Genomic DNA, 17,329 nt, shown 5'->3' with positions numbered 1-17,329 from the left:
GGGGCTTCCCCTGGGGGTGGGAGATAAAGCCCGTTTCTGAGATACTGCGTTGGTCTTGGGGTGACACCTCAAGGCTCCTGCACAGTCCTTAACTGCTTGGAGCATCTCTGGTTTTCATGACTCGCAGGTATCCCCCTGAACCTCTCCAAAAGCGACCAGAGGAGGCGCTCTTACCACTTTTGCTGATGGGGTGCTCTGGAGTTGTTTGGCCTCTAACCAAGCTACTTGGGTGTGGCCTGTCTTCCTTTGTTGCATCCCGTTGTGCCCCAAGTGCCTGGAACTCTGGCTGGCCAAATGTAGAGGCTCCATAACCTCCCGAGAAAGGCAGGGAGAATGGAAAGAGGGAGGAAGAGGAGGATCTAGGGTGAGCTTGGGAGTCACTGTGAGGGAAGGAAGGGGGTCTTGGAGGTGTGACTGTGCTCAGGACATCCTGGTCTGGCCCGGCCCAAAGCTGTGGTGGCTCGCGTGCAGCCGTCAGGTGGCGGTGTTCCATTGGCTGCGTGGCGGCTTTGAGACCCCTCCTCCCGCGCTCCATTGCTCCTGGTTTCTTTCTTTGCGCTCTTGCTCCAGCTCCCAACGCCCTCCCGCTCTCCAGGCCGCGGTGTCACCCACACCGCACCGCCGCTGCTAACCCGCGACCATGGCGCACCGGGAAACACCAGGCGCCCCGAAGCGTCCTGGCCTCACCGTGCCGGCCCCGAGCTCCCATGCTCCGCCGCCGCCGCGCTGGCCTCGCTTGTGGCCTCTGCCACTGCCACTGCCGCTGCTGCTGCTAATGCTGGTGGCTGCCAGCGGGGCGGCGGAGCACTCTCCCGAGTCCGGGAGCCTGGGTCCCAGCGTGCAGGTCACCCGGCTGCTGTACGCGGGAGGCCCGAAATCCGGCGATCACGAGGATCCCCAGACACGAGGATTCGAGCCCAGCGCTCCGCGTCCTGGTCCGGGTCTTGCTTCTGGTCCCAGCGCAGATGGCGTCGTAGTTCCGGGCCAGGGGCGCAGGGCGCTGGCGGCGCCGGTGGCCATTTCTGCCTCGCGCATGCAGGTCTCGCTCATCAGCACGTCGTTCGTGCGCAAGGGGGACGCGACACACAACCAGGCAATGGTGCACTGGACAGGCGAGAACAGCAGCGTAAGTGACCTCCTTGTGCCCCCTGCCCTGCTGGGACACCTCTGAATACTCAGGGAGGCCACCATATTCCCCTACTTCCGGACCACCAGCGGTTATCCCCGCTGGGCATTCTTAACGATCACCTCAGCGACTCCCCTGCTGGCTTCTCACTATGGGTACTTTTGGGAGGGTCCTCAAATTTGTGAGATTCTTCTCACTCACGTGGCATTCCCTGAGTTCTGGGGACCCCAAGCATGCCCTGGCCTCTAGATCTGGGCTACATGGAAGTCCCTGGAGTCTTTCAGATCGGGGCAGCATGACTCCAGGTCCTTGAGGGCCACCTGACTGTGCGGCAGGGATGGTCGCTCACACATTGCACTGTACCCAAAGGCTCCAGCGTGCACCTGTGGAATTGCTGGCTCTGGAGTCCTTACGACCTGATCTATGCTGATTTTGGGGGGCCAAGATATCCCTGTCAGTTCCATGCCCTGTTCTAAGACTCTTTTTTTTCCCCTTATTTTATTACTTTATGAATAATACCAATCACAATTCCCACTTCCTCCCTTCCTCCTACTTTCCTCCTGCTCCCCCCCACTCTTCCCCCGACCCCCCTCAAATCCGAAGAGAGGGCAAAGCACCCTGCCCTGTGAGTAGTCCAAGGGCCTCCTCCCTACATCCAGGCTAAGAAGGGTATGCAGCCAAAGAGAATAGGATCCCAAAAAGCCAGTGCATGCAGTAGAGACAAATCCCAGTGCCATTATCATTGGCTTCTCAGTCTACCCCAATTGTCAACCACATTCAGAGGGTCCAGTTTGCTCCCATACTCGTTCATTTCCAGTCCAGCTGGAGTTGGTGAGCTCCCATTAGCTCAGGCACACTGTCTCAGTAGGTGAACCAACCCCTAGTGGTCCTGACTTCCTTGCTCATATTCTCTCTCCTTCCGCTCTTCAGCTGAACCTTGGAAGCTCAGTCCAGTGCTCAGATGTAGGTCTCTGTCTCTATCTCCATCCATTGCAGGAGGAAGGTTCTATGATGATATCCAAGATGGTCATCAGTCTAACTATGGGAAAAGGCCAGTTCAGGCACCCTCTCCTCCACTGCCCAGGGTCCTAGCTGGGGTTATCCTGGTGGACTCCTGGGAACCCCTCCAGAGCCAACCTTCTTGTCAACCCTAAAATGGCTCCCTCAATTAAGATAACTCCTTCCCTGCTCCCATATCCTTCCTTCTTCCATCTCAACCATCCCACTCCCCCAAGCTCTCCCCGACCCTCCCCTTCCCCCCCTCTCTCCTTCATTCCCCTTCACTCTACCCTCCCTACCTTCATTCTCCAAACTTTTGCCTGGCGATCTTGTCTGCTTCCAAGATCTTGTCTTTTGTTGAAGAGATATGGAGAGCATGAAAAGTTTTGTCTTATCCTGATTTTAGTGGAATTGCTTTGAGTTTCTCTCCATTTAATTTGATATTAGCCGTCTGCTTGCTGTATATTGCTTTTATTATATTTAGATATGATCCTTGTATCCCTAATCTCTCCAATACCTTCAGCATAAAGAGGTGTTAAATTTTGTCAAGTTTTTTTGGCATCTAATGAAATGGTCATATGTTTTTTTTTCCTTTCAGTTTATTTATATGATGGATTATATTGATAGATTTTCATATGTTGAACCAGCCCTGCGTCTCTGGGATGAAGCCTAATTGATCATATTGGATGATTTTTTTGATGCGCTCTTGGATTTGGTTTGGCAGTATTTAATTGAGAATTTTTGCACCGATTTTCATGAGTGAGATTGGTCTGTAATTCTCTTTCTTGCGTGGTTTTGGTATCAGGTAAATTGGTATTATGACTGTAGCTTCATAAAAAGAGTTTGGCAATGACCCTTCTGTTTCTATTATGTGGAACACATTAAGGAGTATAGGTATTAGCCCTTCTTGGAAGTTCTGGTAGAATTCTGCACTAAAATCATCTGGTTCTGGGCCTTTTATTTGGTTGGGAGGTTTTTGATCACAGCTTCTATTTCTTTGTGACTCATAGGTCTATTTAAATTGCTCACCTGGTCTTGATTTAATTTTGGTATATGGTGTCTATCGAAAATTGTCCATTTCTTTTACATTTCCCAATTTTGTGGAGTACAGGCTTTTGTAGTAAGACCTAATGATTCTCTGAATTTTCTCAGTGTCTGATGTTATGTCCCTCTTTTCATATCTGATTTTGTTAATTTGGGTGTTCTTTCTCCATCTTTTGATTGGTTTGGATAAGGGTTTGTCAATCTTGTTGATTTTTCTCAAAGAACCAGCTCTTTGTTTCATTGATTGTTTGTATTGTTTTCTGTGTTTCTATTTTGTTGATTTCAGCCCTCAATTTGATCATTTCCAGTCTTATACTTCTCCTGGGTGAGTCTGCTTTTTTTTTTCTAGAGCTGTTAAGTTGCTAATGTGAGCTTCCTCCGTTTTCTTTATGCAGCCACTTAGTGCTATGAACTTTCCTCTTAACACTGCTTTCATAGTGTCCCATAGGTTTGGATATGTTCTTTCTTCATTTTTGTTGAATTCCAGGAAGACTTTAATTTCTTTCTTTATTTCTTCCCTGACTCAAGGGTAGTGCAGTAGTTGACAGTTCAGTTTCCATGTGTTTGTAGGCTTTCGGGGAGTAGTATTGTTGTTAAATTCTAACTTTACTCCATGGTGATCTGATAAGACACAGGAGGTTACTCCAATTTTTTTGGAGTGTGTGATCAATTTTAGAGAAGGTTCCATGAGGTGCTGTGAAGAAGGTATATTCTTTCTTGTTTTGGTGGAATGTTTTATAAATGTCTCTTAAGTTCAGTTCTCTTATTTCTCTGTTAAGTTTCTGTCTAGTTGACCTGTCCATTGGCAAGAGAGGAGTGTTGAAATCTCCTACTGTTATTGTGTGGGTTTTGATGTGTGATTTGAGTTTTAGTAATGTTACTTTTGCATAAGTGTGTGCTTTTATATTAGGGGCATAGATATTCAGGACTGAGACTTCATCTTGATGAATTGTTCCTGTTATGAGTATCAAGTGTCCTTCTCCATCTCTTCTGTTTGATTTTAGTTTGAAATCAATTTTGTTAGATATTAGGATAGCTACACCCACTTGTTTCTTAAGTCCATTTGATTGGAAAACCTTTTCTAAACCCTTTAAACTGAGGTAGTATCTGTCTTTGAGGTTGAGGTGTGTTTCTTGCAAACAGCAGAATGCTGGATGCTGTTTTCGTATCCATTCTCTTAACCCGTGCCTTTTTATATGTGAATTGAGTCTATTGATATTAAGCGATATTAATGACCAGTGGTTGTTAACTCTGGTTATTTTTTGGTGGTAATGTTTGTTTGTTTCCTTTCTTTGAGTTGTGTTGGTGGAGGGTTATCAGATGTCTCTGTTATTGTGGGAGTTGTTAGCTTCCTTTGGTTGATGTTTTCCTTCTAGTACTTTCTGTAAGGCTGGGATTGTGAGTACATATAGTTTAAATCTGTTTTTGTCACGGAATAGCTTGTTTTCTCCATCGATGGTGAAAGAAAGCTTTGCTGGGTATAATACTTTGGGCTTACATCCATGGTCTCTTAGTGTATGGAGCACATCTATCCAAGACCTTCTTGCTTTCCATTGAGAAGTCAGGTGTAATTTTGATAGGTTTACCTTCATACGTTACTTGACCTTTTTCCTTTGCAGCTCTTAATATTCTTTCTTTATTCTGTATGTTTTGTGTTTTGATTATTATATGGCCAGGGGATTTTTTTTGATCCTGTCTATTTAATATTCTGTAAGCTTCTTGTACCTTCATAGGGATATCCCTTCATAGGGTTGGAAAAGTTTTCTATAATTTTGTTAAATATATTTTCTGTGCCTTTGAGCTGGAGTTCTTTTCCTTCTTCTACCCCTATTATTCTTAGGTTTGGTCTTTTCATGGTGTCCTAGATTTCCTGAATGTTTTGTGCTAAGAATTTGTTGTATTTAATGTTTTCTTTGATCAATGAGTCTATTTCCTCTATTGTATTCTCAGCGCCTGAGATTCTTTTTTTCTATCTCTTGTATTCTGTTGGTTATATTTGTCCTTGTAGTTCCTGTTTGTTTACCCAGATTTTCCATATCCAGCCTTCCCTCAGTTTGTGTTTTCTTTATTTCCTCCACTTCGTTCTTCAAGTCTTGAACTGTTTCCTTTACCTGTTTGATTGTTTTTTTTTCTTGGTTTTCTTGGGTATCTTTTAAGGATTTATTAATTTCTTCTAACTTTTTGTTTGTCTTCTCTTCCATTTCTTTAAGGGAGTTTTTCATTTCCTGTTTAAAGGTCTCCATCATTTTCATAAGGTTATAGTTAAAGTCGTTTCCTTCTTCTTCTTCTGGGTTAGGATGTTCAAGTCTTCCTGTTGCATGTTCGCTGGATTCTGGTGTTACCATGCTGGTTTTCATGATGTTGGAGGAATTCTTGCATTGGTTCCTACCCATCTCTTCCTTCAAATGAAGCCAGCAGAGTCTTGGCGTCTTCGTCCAATCTTTGCTGTGGCTGATTGAGTACTTGGGAGTTTTTCTTGATCTGCCCTTTCTTAGGTCCCCTTAGCACTGGAGGAGGCTGTGTTGCAGGATTTCAAGGATCTCACGGGTGAAAAGGCGGGTTTGGGGGCAGGGTGGGTTCGGGGAAATCCCAGCAGCAGGGCCACTCCCAGCTGGCTGGCAAGAAAAGCTAGGGAGTTGTGGAGGAACCCCTAAGTTCTAGCCCACTGGTAAGGTCCTGGAGAGTGGAAGGTCTGGCTGTCTGGGCTTGTGCAAGCTGACTCTCCTCTCAGATCTCCTCAGCACTGAAGCAGGCTGTGTTGCAGGGTACCAAGGATCTCACGGGTGAAAAGGCGGGCTTGGTGGCAGGGTGGGGATGGAGTAAAGAAAGCCCAGCAGCAGGAACACTCCCGGCTCGATGGCCAGAAAAGCTTAGGGAAGTGGGAGGGGGGGCTGAATTCTGTCCCCTTGAAAAGGTCCCAGAGAGTGGCACTTCCAGCTGTCCCTCCATGAGGCCATTGACTCACCTCTCCAGTCTCCTCAGCACTGGAGCAGGCTCTGCTGCAGGGTTCCAAGGACTAGGAGAGGGAAAGCTGCTTATTTCCAATGGAGCGACTCTGGGTAGAAGAACTACACTCCAGAGCATCCTCCATGTTCAGGAATAGTGGACAGCTGTACAGTGAGTGAGAGACTCAGCCATTTCCAGTCAAGGAGTGTCCTGGTCTCTTCCTGCCGCTCCTGTTGTCAGTGAAGGCAACTTTGATTTCTAGCCCTGGGATCTAGGATATAGTTGCTAAGAACTGATGGGGAAACTCGGTCAACCAATCACATCTAGTTAGGGTGTGGCTTCCTGGGGCCCAGGTAGAAAAACTGGGAGGAACCAGGTAAGCGCTCTCTCTGCACCGTGCCCACTGGACAGATAGGATGTTAGACCTCTCACTCTTGTAGCGTGAGTTTCCCCTTTTCAACCATTAAAATATAACTGTTATTCCTGAGCTGGTCTGGTTACCAACCTAATTCACAACAAAGAACCATATAGATTTTTAATATAAACTTTTGCTTGAACACTGTAAACGAGTCTTCAGGGTACTCTTAAACATTCCTTTGAGCATTTGCTTGGGAGCACAGCTGCTGTTCCTCTACTCAGGGAAGGTTCTCCTCCTTGACAAAACACACAGCTGCAAGAGGAATCGATCCACTTGGAGCTGTAAGGGTGGAAGGGGACACTCCTTCGCCTTCCACGTCAGCCATGGTGATCAAGTGTATGACATAAGTTGCAGCCAGGACATCCTTCAGAAACTTGAAAAGGCCAGGCTTTCATTTTTCCATTGCTCTTAACATTCTTACATTCCAATCTGCCAAAACCGATCGTTAAACTTTGAGCACTCTCTGGCTTTTCCAGTTGAAAGTTCTAAGCACTATCATGGTCCTTCCAAAAAACAGAATGGGGGGCTGGAGAGATGGCTCAGAGGTTAAGAGCATTGCCTGCTCTTCCAAAGGTCCTGAGTTCAATTCCCAGCAACCACATGGTGGTTCACAGCCATTTGTAGAGGGGTCTGGTGCCCTCTTCTGGCTTGCAGGCATACACACAGACAGAATATTGTATACTTAATAAATAAATAAATATTAAAAAAAAACAGCATGGTCAGGTCTATAACAGCAATAACCCATGGACCCGGTGGGGGATAGTCTCCTTGCCAGATATGCCAATTCTACACCTCTCCAAGAGAGAGCCATTATAACTAAGCTCTGCTCACACCCCTAAGGGAATTTCCCAGCAGAGATGTCCATTGCTTCTATGCTCCACCCTGCTGGGGAGTTTCTCAGGAGAGGTGTCTGGTGCTTTTCAGCTATGGCTCCAGTTGTTATTTCTTTTGCTTCACTCTGCTAAAGGGGCAACCCCCACAGACTTGTAGCAATCTGCACTGGCTCCTGCAGAAAGTTGTTACTTCTGCTCTACTACCCTAAGTGAGTTTCTCAGCAGAGGTGTCTGTTGCTTCTCTTCACTACTTCCCTATCGAGTTTCTCAGGAAAGACTCTGTTTCAAACTCAGGCGAGGAAGATTTTCACCCAAAACTTTTTCAGGGATTTATTTTGGAGGGCAGAATCCAGAGACTGGCTGCTTCTGCCAAGGTGGAGATGGGCAGCTGCCAAATGATCAGGCACAGAGTGTTTTATATAGCGCTTCCCAGGGCTGGAGTTCTTTTATGGAAAAGATTTTCAGGATGGGAATTGGTCAGATTTGAAGTCTCTTAAGCTCAAATTGGCTGCATTTAGTGATCAGGGATTGGTTTGTTTTCTGTTCAGGGACTCATTAGTTTCATGTTCAGTTGTTCAGGGACAGATATTGCTTTAGTTTTAGAGACAAACTGTATTTCCTTTGCTATAATGTTTGGACAATGGCTCAGGCATATTTATAGCTAGCTCTTACATCTTGAATTAACCTGTTTTTATTAAGCTAAGTATCTCCACAATGCTGTGGCTTACCAGTAAAATTCTGGCTTCTTAGTCCTTCAGCAGCTACATCATTTCTCCCTGACTTCACCTTCTTTCCTCCTCTATTTCTTCTTGGATTTCCCGCCTTGCTATATTCTGCCCTACCATAGGCCAAAGTAGCCACCTTATTAACCAATGATAATAAAACATATTCACAGCATACAGAGGGGAATCCCACATCATCTGCCTTTTTCTGTTAAAATAAAAAGGAACATTTTAACTTTAACATAGTAAATTACATATACCAAAACAGGTATCAAGCAAGAATTACAGTTACAATTTTTTGTATGCCTGAAGTTTTATGTATAATTTATCTTTTATCATAACTAAGGAAAACTATAATTATCTGTCTTCAACTTGATCAAAGACCTCAGAAGTATATAATATTACCTAAGTAAGCAGGAAGTGCACTGTAAGCAAGTTCCAAAACTCTGGAATTGATAGAGAGATCTCGCTACCTGAAGAGTCACCCAAAGTTCATCTTTAGTGTTTGGGGCATCCATCTTCAGCCTACAGTCCCATAGTATCTGGCAGACTTTTTCATGAAACAAGAAATCTGAATGACTATTTCGCCTATACTGGCAGTTTGTCAGTCACTTTCTTCTGTGCTGCAGAATGTCTGACAGACTCTTTCATGAAGCAGGAACCCTGAAGGACTGTCTCACTTTCTTTAGGCAAGTTCAGCTGTCATTTTTCTGTGAGTTCTGTATGTCCAGTTTATACAGCATGCCATCAAACAGTGCAGGCTAAAGCAGTTTCTTGCTCAAATGGCTAGGGCCTTGTCACATTGAAGGCAAATTCTGTACCCAATCTCTTCAGTGCCCATCAGCCTCTCTGAAGGAATCGGTTCTGCCAGAGCAGAAATGTCTCACTGTGGAGAAAAGTCTAAGTTCTTAAAATCCTTTAAATGCCATATGCTGTAGGACTTTGAAGTGTTGAAGATTGTCTAACTGAAATATACTTCTGTATATCTAGGAAACATAACTTACATGATTATAAGTTTGAATATTATTGTTGTGCCCAGATTACAATCCCCAAAGAGAGAGACCACCAGAGAGACCCAGACTGTAATAAGCAAGGTTTAATCAGCATAATACAAACATATTTGGAACTCATCTCTATCCTCATTACAACGATGTGGAGAGGAGTTGTATCTCCTCTGTGGGGCAAGTTTTTAAAGGCATAACTACAAAGAGAATCTTTGAAGCTGCTTTGGCACGAATGCAAGGACTTTTGCTCCCTCCCATTCTGTTAAGTCAGCTTTTTTTTCTTGTTTTTAGAGCAAGGCTCCTGTTCCTGAGTTAGGCCATCTTTATCAGCCTGTACCAGGTGGCTGGCTGGGCTGAGCTAAATGACCTTGTGTTCGGAATCTCCCAGGTGGGAGAGGGGAAGACCACTATCTTCCTGGGAAAACACTCTGCTAGGAAATTTCTTCTTGTCCCTTTGAGAATAAGGGGTGAGGGTTCCACAATTATAAATGACTATTAAGCTTAATTTTTAATTATGCATTGCATTTTGTAAATGAGCTATATAAATCTAATAATTTAAGCAACAGTAGAAATATACATATAACAAAATTGACCTTAAATTTGTATCAATAAACCCAAGTTCATACCAATGTAAAGTATTTATTTCTATATCATATCCCATCCCACCCCCTTTTTAAGAAAGAGATTGATTGCAACTGTTAACTACTTATAATCAACCCACTTTAAATAAAAGCAAACATTTATAAAGAATCACTTTAGGAATTTGTGTATTGTTTTCTCCAAACTGATTCCTGTTGTTTGTTGGATGAAATATTTTTGGGGTACATGGAGATCTTTTGGGAGGTTTTGTTCTATCAAAACATATTTGTGTGTAAAGAATTTACAAGTTCTCATCACCCGTGGAAACAAAAGCAGAACCTCTTTTCCAAAGTAACATATTCTTAAACTCAAATTTTGAAGTCAAGATACCTTCATTATATGTATGTTGGTTTAGCTTAGCAGTCCCTAGAATCAAATGTATCTCTGCAGTAAAGAATTCAAAGAAAACACAATAGTGTGCACAATCCAGATTCTCTGTGTATTTTTCATTTATATGTGACTTATTTGTTTTACATAATTTTTACTGTCCCTTTAAAGACTTTTTTTTAAACTTTCTTTTTATACCTGTCTATACTCATTTTTCCACTCTCTCCCAAGCCTGTGTACCCTTTTAAAGCACACTGTTGTTCATTTAAAGGGCTTTTATGTCTGATTCTGTCCTATTTGTGTCTGAAATACTTTTCTGACAAGGAGTGTTTTGTTTAGTTTTTTAAAATGGTAAGCAGTATGGTTACTGAGGCTGTGGATGCTGACTCTGCCTCTCACAGCCTTTCAATATGGTGGAGGTAAATTTACCACTAGCTCTGCAAACCATGTTCGCCACCACAGCTCCTGCAAGCACTTGCTGCAAGCTTCTCACAAACCCCATAAATGCTCCACACTAGGACCTCCCAAAAGGGCCAGAGCCATTCCTGACACCAGCATGATCCTGGATGCCATGTAGTAAAGGAGAAGTGTCTCTTTAACCACCAGCAAGCAGAGGCTCTCTGAAACATTGTGGCTACCAAGAAACTCCAGTTGACTCCTGCATTTGTAGATCTAGAAGCCCTTTTTTAAAGCTTTCTTAGGCTTCATGTAGATGCATGTGGACAAACATTGGGCACCATTATGTAGCTACAAATAATCTCCATTCCTCTGGTCCCTTTGGACCAGTTTGTCTTCACCCACTGGGTCCCACTCACTAGCTCCTACAACTGCTTATGAAATAACCACTCTAAGGCTTAATATTAATTATGAGCTTTTTGGCTTATTAGGTCAGTCTTAGTAACTAACTCTACATCTTAAATTAACCCTTTTTATTAATCTATGTATCACCACAAAGCTGTGGCTTACCTGAAAACTTTTGGCTTCTTTCTCCTTCAGGAGACTCTTCCTTCTTTCCCCCTCTATCTCTGCTTGGATTTCCTGCCTTGCTATTCCTTATATCAGGCTTTTCCTCTTGCTGTCACAGATTATTATGAGAAAAGTGACTTAAGGCAGAAGCAGTTTATTTCATATCACAATTGAAGAGTCCAGTTCATAAAATTCAGAAGTGTGCTAGTGAGTGACACACTAATAAATAGTAAATGAGACAGTGGGTCATCAAGTAATCAAGATAGCATCCCATGATATTATTCAATAAATCCTATTGATATAATAATTCAGAGGTTTCTTCAGAAACATACATGCAAGATGATTATGTATCCTGTCAGTTCATCAGTGAAAATCAACCATTCTAATTAATATATGTACTCATAGGAGCCAGTAAATATTGAGGATGTGGCAGTGAACTTCACCTCAGAAGAGTGGACTATGTTGGATTCTAGTCAAAAGAAGCTCTACAGAGGTGTGATGAAGGAAACATTTTTGAACCTGATCTCCATAGGTAAAAAGTATTGCATGCTCCCATTGCTTATTCAGTCACTGAACAATTGTCTCCTGCTTATGCGTGTTATGTTAGTATTGAATTCTTGATGTGAAAGTGTGGGTACTTAGTTAGTGTGCATACCCATATTGTAAGAACTAGATTGCAATAATTTTTATGTTGAATATGAATGTGTCATAATATATTCTCTGGATTTTATTCTAGAAAAAGCACTAGAAGAAAATATTGAAGAGGACTCTAAAGGTCTCAGCAAGAATATGGGGTAAATTACATTCAATAAAATAATAATTTATATTATACATTTGGGACTTAAGGGACATTTAAGAACCTGCCAATTGCTCCAAATATACCTAAGTGGAAAATGAGTCTACACAATACCTGTAATGGAGCCTTGAATCGTGACATTCAATATTTGTGTATTTCATGTGTATAATATATTTCTATCACAAATATGTTAAGTGAGACTGAGCCCTGAAAAAAGATTTCCAATGGATACTTTTTTTCCCCAGTTTTTCGAGAGAGGGTTTCTCTGTAGCTTTGGAGTACAGTGGATTATTATACAAAACATGCCTTCATATGCAAAAGGTTTTACTTTCTGTTTATACTTATAAGACTTTGAACATCAATATTGTACTTTTTTTCCCCTTTCTTTTGCTGTGACAAAAAACCAACTCTGTGGTGGAGGACAATTTTATACTTCCTTGTCAGAGTCCCATCATAAAGGAAAGCCAGGGGAAGAACTGAAGCATTACAGGAATCTGGAAGCAGGCACTGAAGCAGAAGTGAAGGAAAAATCCTGTTTACTGGAGTGATCTTCATCCCTAAATCAGCTACCTGCCTTACTCAACCCTAGCCCACATCCCATAGTGATCTAGGCTACTCCACCTCATACAGTGATCAAGACAAAGCTACCAGATACATGTCTAAATGTCAATCTGATAAAGCCATTTTCTGTTGTCTAGTTGCTTCTTCCCAAATGTGGGTTCTAGTTTGTGTCAAGTAGATCAAAACTAACTAGCACATACATTTCATACATAGAACATGATCTCCTGCCCATGGGCACACTACCCAACACAGGAATCCCTCCTTAACCAGGAATTTGAAAATGGTTTCACAGACTTGTTTCCAGGCCAATCTGATTGAGTCATTTTTCAATTTTGGGACCCTATCCTATGACCATAGATGGGTCTAGTTGATGACTAACTAACCCACACTGGCTGAGTATTTAGAATGCTGACATGCCACAGTGGTTCACCACTTCATATGTTTGTTATTTTTGTATACAAAGACCAGGATTTTTTTTTCCCCTGTTCACTCCTTTTATACCTCTTAGTTATATCATATATCATTGTTTTTATGCAAACCTTTGTCAGAAACATTTGTGATAGGCAAAAAATGCAAGAACTCCTTCATATCAAGTGTATCAGAATTTGTGAGCTCTTCACATAAATCTTTGTCATTAAATCTGGTTTTCTTAAAGATTGAGAATTGTTATTAACCACAAAGTTTCCTTAAGAATTCTGAGAAAAATAAAGGCAGTCCTCTACTTCTTTATACATGGCTGGGTCTTTCCATGTCATACATAATGTTCTTCACATTGATACCATTTTTCTCTTCCCTCTGAGATAGTATAGTGGTGTTCCACACAGGCCAGCCTCCAATATTTCTCTTGACTCCAGTATTGCTTTCCTCTCTTTTTTATTGTTATTTTTTTATTTTTTGCAGATATCAGGGGATTGTGAAAGACCAATGATATGAATGTCAAAATGACTGTGATACAAACCAGCAACCTATTCCAGACAGTATGATCAATAAAGAAATGCATTCCAGAATTAGAGTTCTTGAGACTCCATTGCATGTAAGAAACATTATTGGTTATTTATCTTTACATGAGTATCTAAGAGAAAAAATCTAGAGGGAAACCACTGCTGTATAAGGGAGCTATAGCAAAAACATTTATACATCAGAAACATTGGAAAGATATCAGTTATTCTTAATCACTTCAGGTACTTGAAACTTCTTTTAAAGAGAAACCCTGTAAAATTCAACAATGTAATGAAGCCTGTAGGAGTCTCTGTTTTGATCAACCTCAGGAGAGAACTCATACTGAAAATAAACTCAATGAGGATGTCTTAATGAGATTCCCATATGGTCAGAATGATGAAGTAATCCATAAAGAAGTGAAACAATTTGTATGTTATATCTGTGAAGAATCCTTCATTGATTCCAGCGATCTTACCAACCATGAAAAAAGTAATATTGAAGAGAAATGGTACATTTGTAGGGAATGTGGCAAAACATTTAAATATGTAACATGTTTTGAGAGATATAAAGTAACTCACAAAGTAGAGAAGCCATATGCTTCTATACATTTTGGAAAATCCTTCACCAAATTCAGTGTTTATAACAGTCATGAAAACAATTACATTGGACAACAGCCTTATGCCTGAAAGTATTGTGGAAAAAACTTCAGCAGTTCTGTGTATTGTAACCTTCATGAAAGAATGCACATGGCAGAGAGGCATTATATATGCAAGCATTGTGGGAAAGCCTTTTTCTCTTCCAGTGATCTGAATATCCATGAAATAATTCACACTGGAAAAAAGCCTTATGCATGTAAGTATTGTGGAAAGGTTTTCAATGACCCCAGTGGTTGTAACAGACATGAAAGAATCCACACTGCAGAGAAACCTTATGCCTGTAAGCATTGTGGAAAAACTTCACCATTTCTGCATTTTGTAACATTCATGAAAGAATTCATACTGGAGAGAAACCTTATGCATGTAAGTTGTGGAAAATCATTCACTTGTTCCAGTACTTGTAACATTCATGAAAGAGTATACATGGCAGAGAGCCATTATACATGTAAGCATTGTGGCAAAGCCTTCAACAACCTCAGTAGGTGTAACAAACACAAAAGGAGCCACACTACAGGAAGCAGAAGATTTATACATGCAAGGATTGTGAAAAAACGTTTTTCTGGCATAGTCATCTGAACATCCATGGAATAATTCACACTGGAGAAAAAGCCTTATGTTTGTAAGCATTGTGGAAAATCATTCCGCAACCCCAGTAGTTGTAATAGACGTGGAAGGAGTCACATTGCAGAGAAACCTTATTCATGTAGGCATTGTGAAAAAACCTTCACCAATTTCACTTCCTGTAAGATTCATGAAAAGAGTTCACTTTGAAGTCGTATACATTTAAGCAGTGTGAAAAGGTGTTATCTTGTTCCAGTCACCTGAGCAGTCATGGAAGAAATGTCTTGAGCATGTAAACATCTTGGAAAAGCCTTCAGTGACCTCAGTAGTCATAACAGACACGAATGAAGTCACACTATAGAGAAGCCTTATTCATGTAAGCATTGGGTAAAACCCCTCACCAATTTCTATTCATGTAAGGTTCATGAAAGAGATCATACTGAAGGGAAGTGCTATGCATGTACGCATTGTAGAAAAGCATTTTCCCACTCCAGTCAGCTGAACATCCAAGAAAGGGTTCGAATTGGAGAGAAGGCTTTTGCACGTATACATTATAGGAAAACTTTCAACACTTCAACTTCTCCTGATTTGCATAAAAAAAAACACACTAGAGGAAAAATTCTTTGTGTGTAAAAGATGTGGAAACTGTTCATTCTATTGATCTTAACAGGCATAAATAAAATAGTTGACTTGAAGGTAAAGCCTTATGCGCATAAGAATTGTGGAAAAGGGTACTGGAGAGATGGCTCAGTGGTTAAGAGCACTGCCTACCCTTCCAACGGTCCTGAGTTCAATTCCCGGCAACCACATGGTGGCTCACAACCATCTGTAATGAGGTCTGGTGCCCTCTTCTGACCTGCAGACATACATACAGACAGAATATAGTATACATAATAAATAAATATTTAAGAAAAAAAGAATTGTGGAAAAGCCTTCAGCTGCTCTTGTGATTATAACAGGTCTGAAACTCTTCTCACTAGTCTGTAGCCTAATGCGTGTAACCATTGTCAGAAAGCCTTTACTAGATTCACTTGGTCCAAGAGTAAAAACATTCACAGTGGACAGAAACCTTTTGTGTGTACACATGGTATAAAACTATTTCTTTGTTCTTGTGACTTTTAACAAGTATAAAGTTCTCACACAGTGTCTGTAATGTGGGAAAGTCTTCAGAACATCCAGTTTCTGTAACCGTCATGCACAGATCTACCCTGGAAAGAATTGTAATGCATATATACATTTAAGTATTGTTCCAAGTCTTCAGGAGTTTCTGTTGCCATGATGTTCTAAAGAATTCATTTTGGGGAAAAAAAGAATTCACTCTGGAGACAGACTTTACATGTATGACCATGTGAAAAATCTTTTAGCAACCGCATTTCCTACTATACTCAATAACTTTTTTCACTGGTGAGAACCTTTATATTTAGAATAAATGTGGAAAAGTATTCAGAGTGTTTAGAATGAATGAAACTTAAGTGTGTTTGTCCTTTTTATGGTAGTGTGTTCCAGAATTTCTGTGTTTTAAGTCCCTGCTGAAGTCCATTGTGATCTCGCAGTGAAAAGAAGTAGTGTGTAGAACAAATATCAGCAGTAACTCTGTAATGCTGTGTTGGTAAATTTGCTTCTCTTGTGAGTAATGAATGTATCAGCTAGTAATGATTCTTGCCAGTAAATGTGATTATCTGCATTGCCTCCCTGGATTTTATGTGGTGGAAATAGTGTAGCAATTTCCGAAGCTGTCTTCTAACAATCACATAGACTTCTTAATAAACACACACACATACACACATACAGAGAGAGAGAGACCAATGAGTAAAAAAATAAAATATTCATAGGAGTAATGATATAATTAAGAAATAAAAAATTAAAATGGAACAAAAGAGATTATCAAATGTGTAAATATGTAATTTAGCTCCTAATACTTTCTATATATAAAATGAAAACCACTTGCAATATATGCAATAATTCCTGTTTTTTTCTTTCTTTCTTTTTTTTTTTTTTTTTTTTTTTGGTTTTTCAAGACAGGATTTCTCTGTAGCTTTTGGAGCCTGTCCTGGAACTAGCTCTTGTAGACCAGGCTGGCCTCAAACTCACAGAGATCCACATGCCTCTGCCTCCCGAGTGCTGGCATTAAATGTGTGCGCCACCACTGCCCGGCTGACTTTAGATTTTCATGTGAGTTCTCAGTTGTTGTTGCTGCCATGCCTTTGATCCACCACCACAGACTCCAACCCTCTGCATCTCCAAGCTCAATATAACACTTCCCTGTCAAAGATGCTTTATTCTGATGCATCACAGATACAGGACAGAAACCCAGATAAAAAGAACCAAATGTAACCAAAAGAAACTGTTATTGCAAAATTATAAAAAAAACAGTTATTTTAAATGATAGTAATGTTGTGAAATGTTTTTAAATACTTGAAATTTATATCATAAATACTTTCTGGAAATTATTGCAAAAATTTTAGAAATGAACAGCTTAAAAGGAGCTCATTCAAATATTGAAAACTTTTATTATTGGCCCATTCCTGTGCAAAAGATTTACTTTCCATTATGTTTTCATTAGGAAGGCAAGATGTGAGTTCTGTGATTACTCCTGGTTATCTTCTTACGTGTGATGATTTGGAGTTAGGAGATTCAATGAGAGAGGAGAAGAGAGAATTTGCTTTCTGAGTCTGCGTTAACACACTTGTTTTCTAGTTGATCACTTCTATCAAACCGTGTTCTGATAGAATATTTCTTTGTAGCTGAATAGCATTTCATTGATAAATCAGGAAGTGGCTAGAGAGAATAGC

At 41.0% G+C, this 17,329-nt stretch overlaps 1 protein-coding gene across 1 annotated transcript; it reads left to right on the top strand.

The window, feature by feature from the left end:
• Nucleotides 1-274: 274 nt before the first annotated feature.
• LOC130882338 (VPS10 domain-containing receptor SorCS2-like) lies at nucleotides 275-16,436 on the top strand. The gene is made up of 4 exons (XM_057782289.1): nucleotides 275-1,126; nucleotides 11,430-11,556; nucleotides 11,761-11,818; nucleotides 13,282-16,436. Exons 1-4 carry the CDS (start codon nucleotides 641-643, stop codon nucleotides 13,307-13,309), a joined length of 699 nt encoding a protein of 232 aa, XP_057638272.1. The 5' UTR covers nucleotides 275-640; the 3' UTR covers nucleotides 13,310-16,436.
• The last annotated feature ends 893 nt before the right edge of the window (nucleotides 16,437-17,329 follow it).

Source organism: Chionomys nivalis, chromosome 1 (genome assembly GCF_950005125.1).
Source record: "Chionomys nivalis chromosome 1, mChiNiv1.1, whole genome shotgun sequence".
In the NCBI taxonomy this organism is placed as follows: Eukaryota; Metazoa; Chordata; class Mammalia; order Rodentia; family Cricetidae; genus Chionomys; species Chionomys nivalis.
Note: the sequence above shows the minus strand (reverse complement) of the source record. Positions and strands in the feature narration are given on the sequence as shown.

Coding starts and splice junctions, on each gene's coding strand:
- LOC130882338 (XM_057782289.1), top strand. CDS start 641: ATGGCGCACCGGGAAACACCAGGCGCCCCGAAGCGTCCTGGCCTCACC. Junction 1,127..11,429: donor GGACAGGCGAGAACAGCAGC/GTAAGTGACCTC, acceptor ATGTACTCATAG/GAGCCAGTAAATATTGAGGA. Junction 11,557..11,760: donor TTTGAACCTGATCTCCATAG/GTAAAAAGTATT, acceptor ATTTTATTCTAG/AAAAAGCACTAGAAGAAAAT.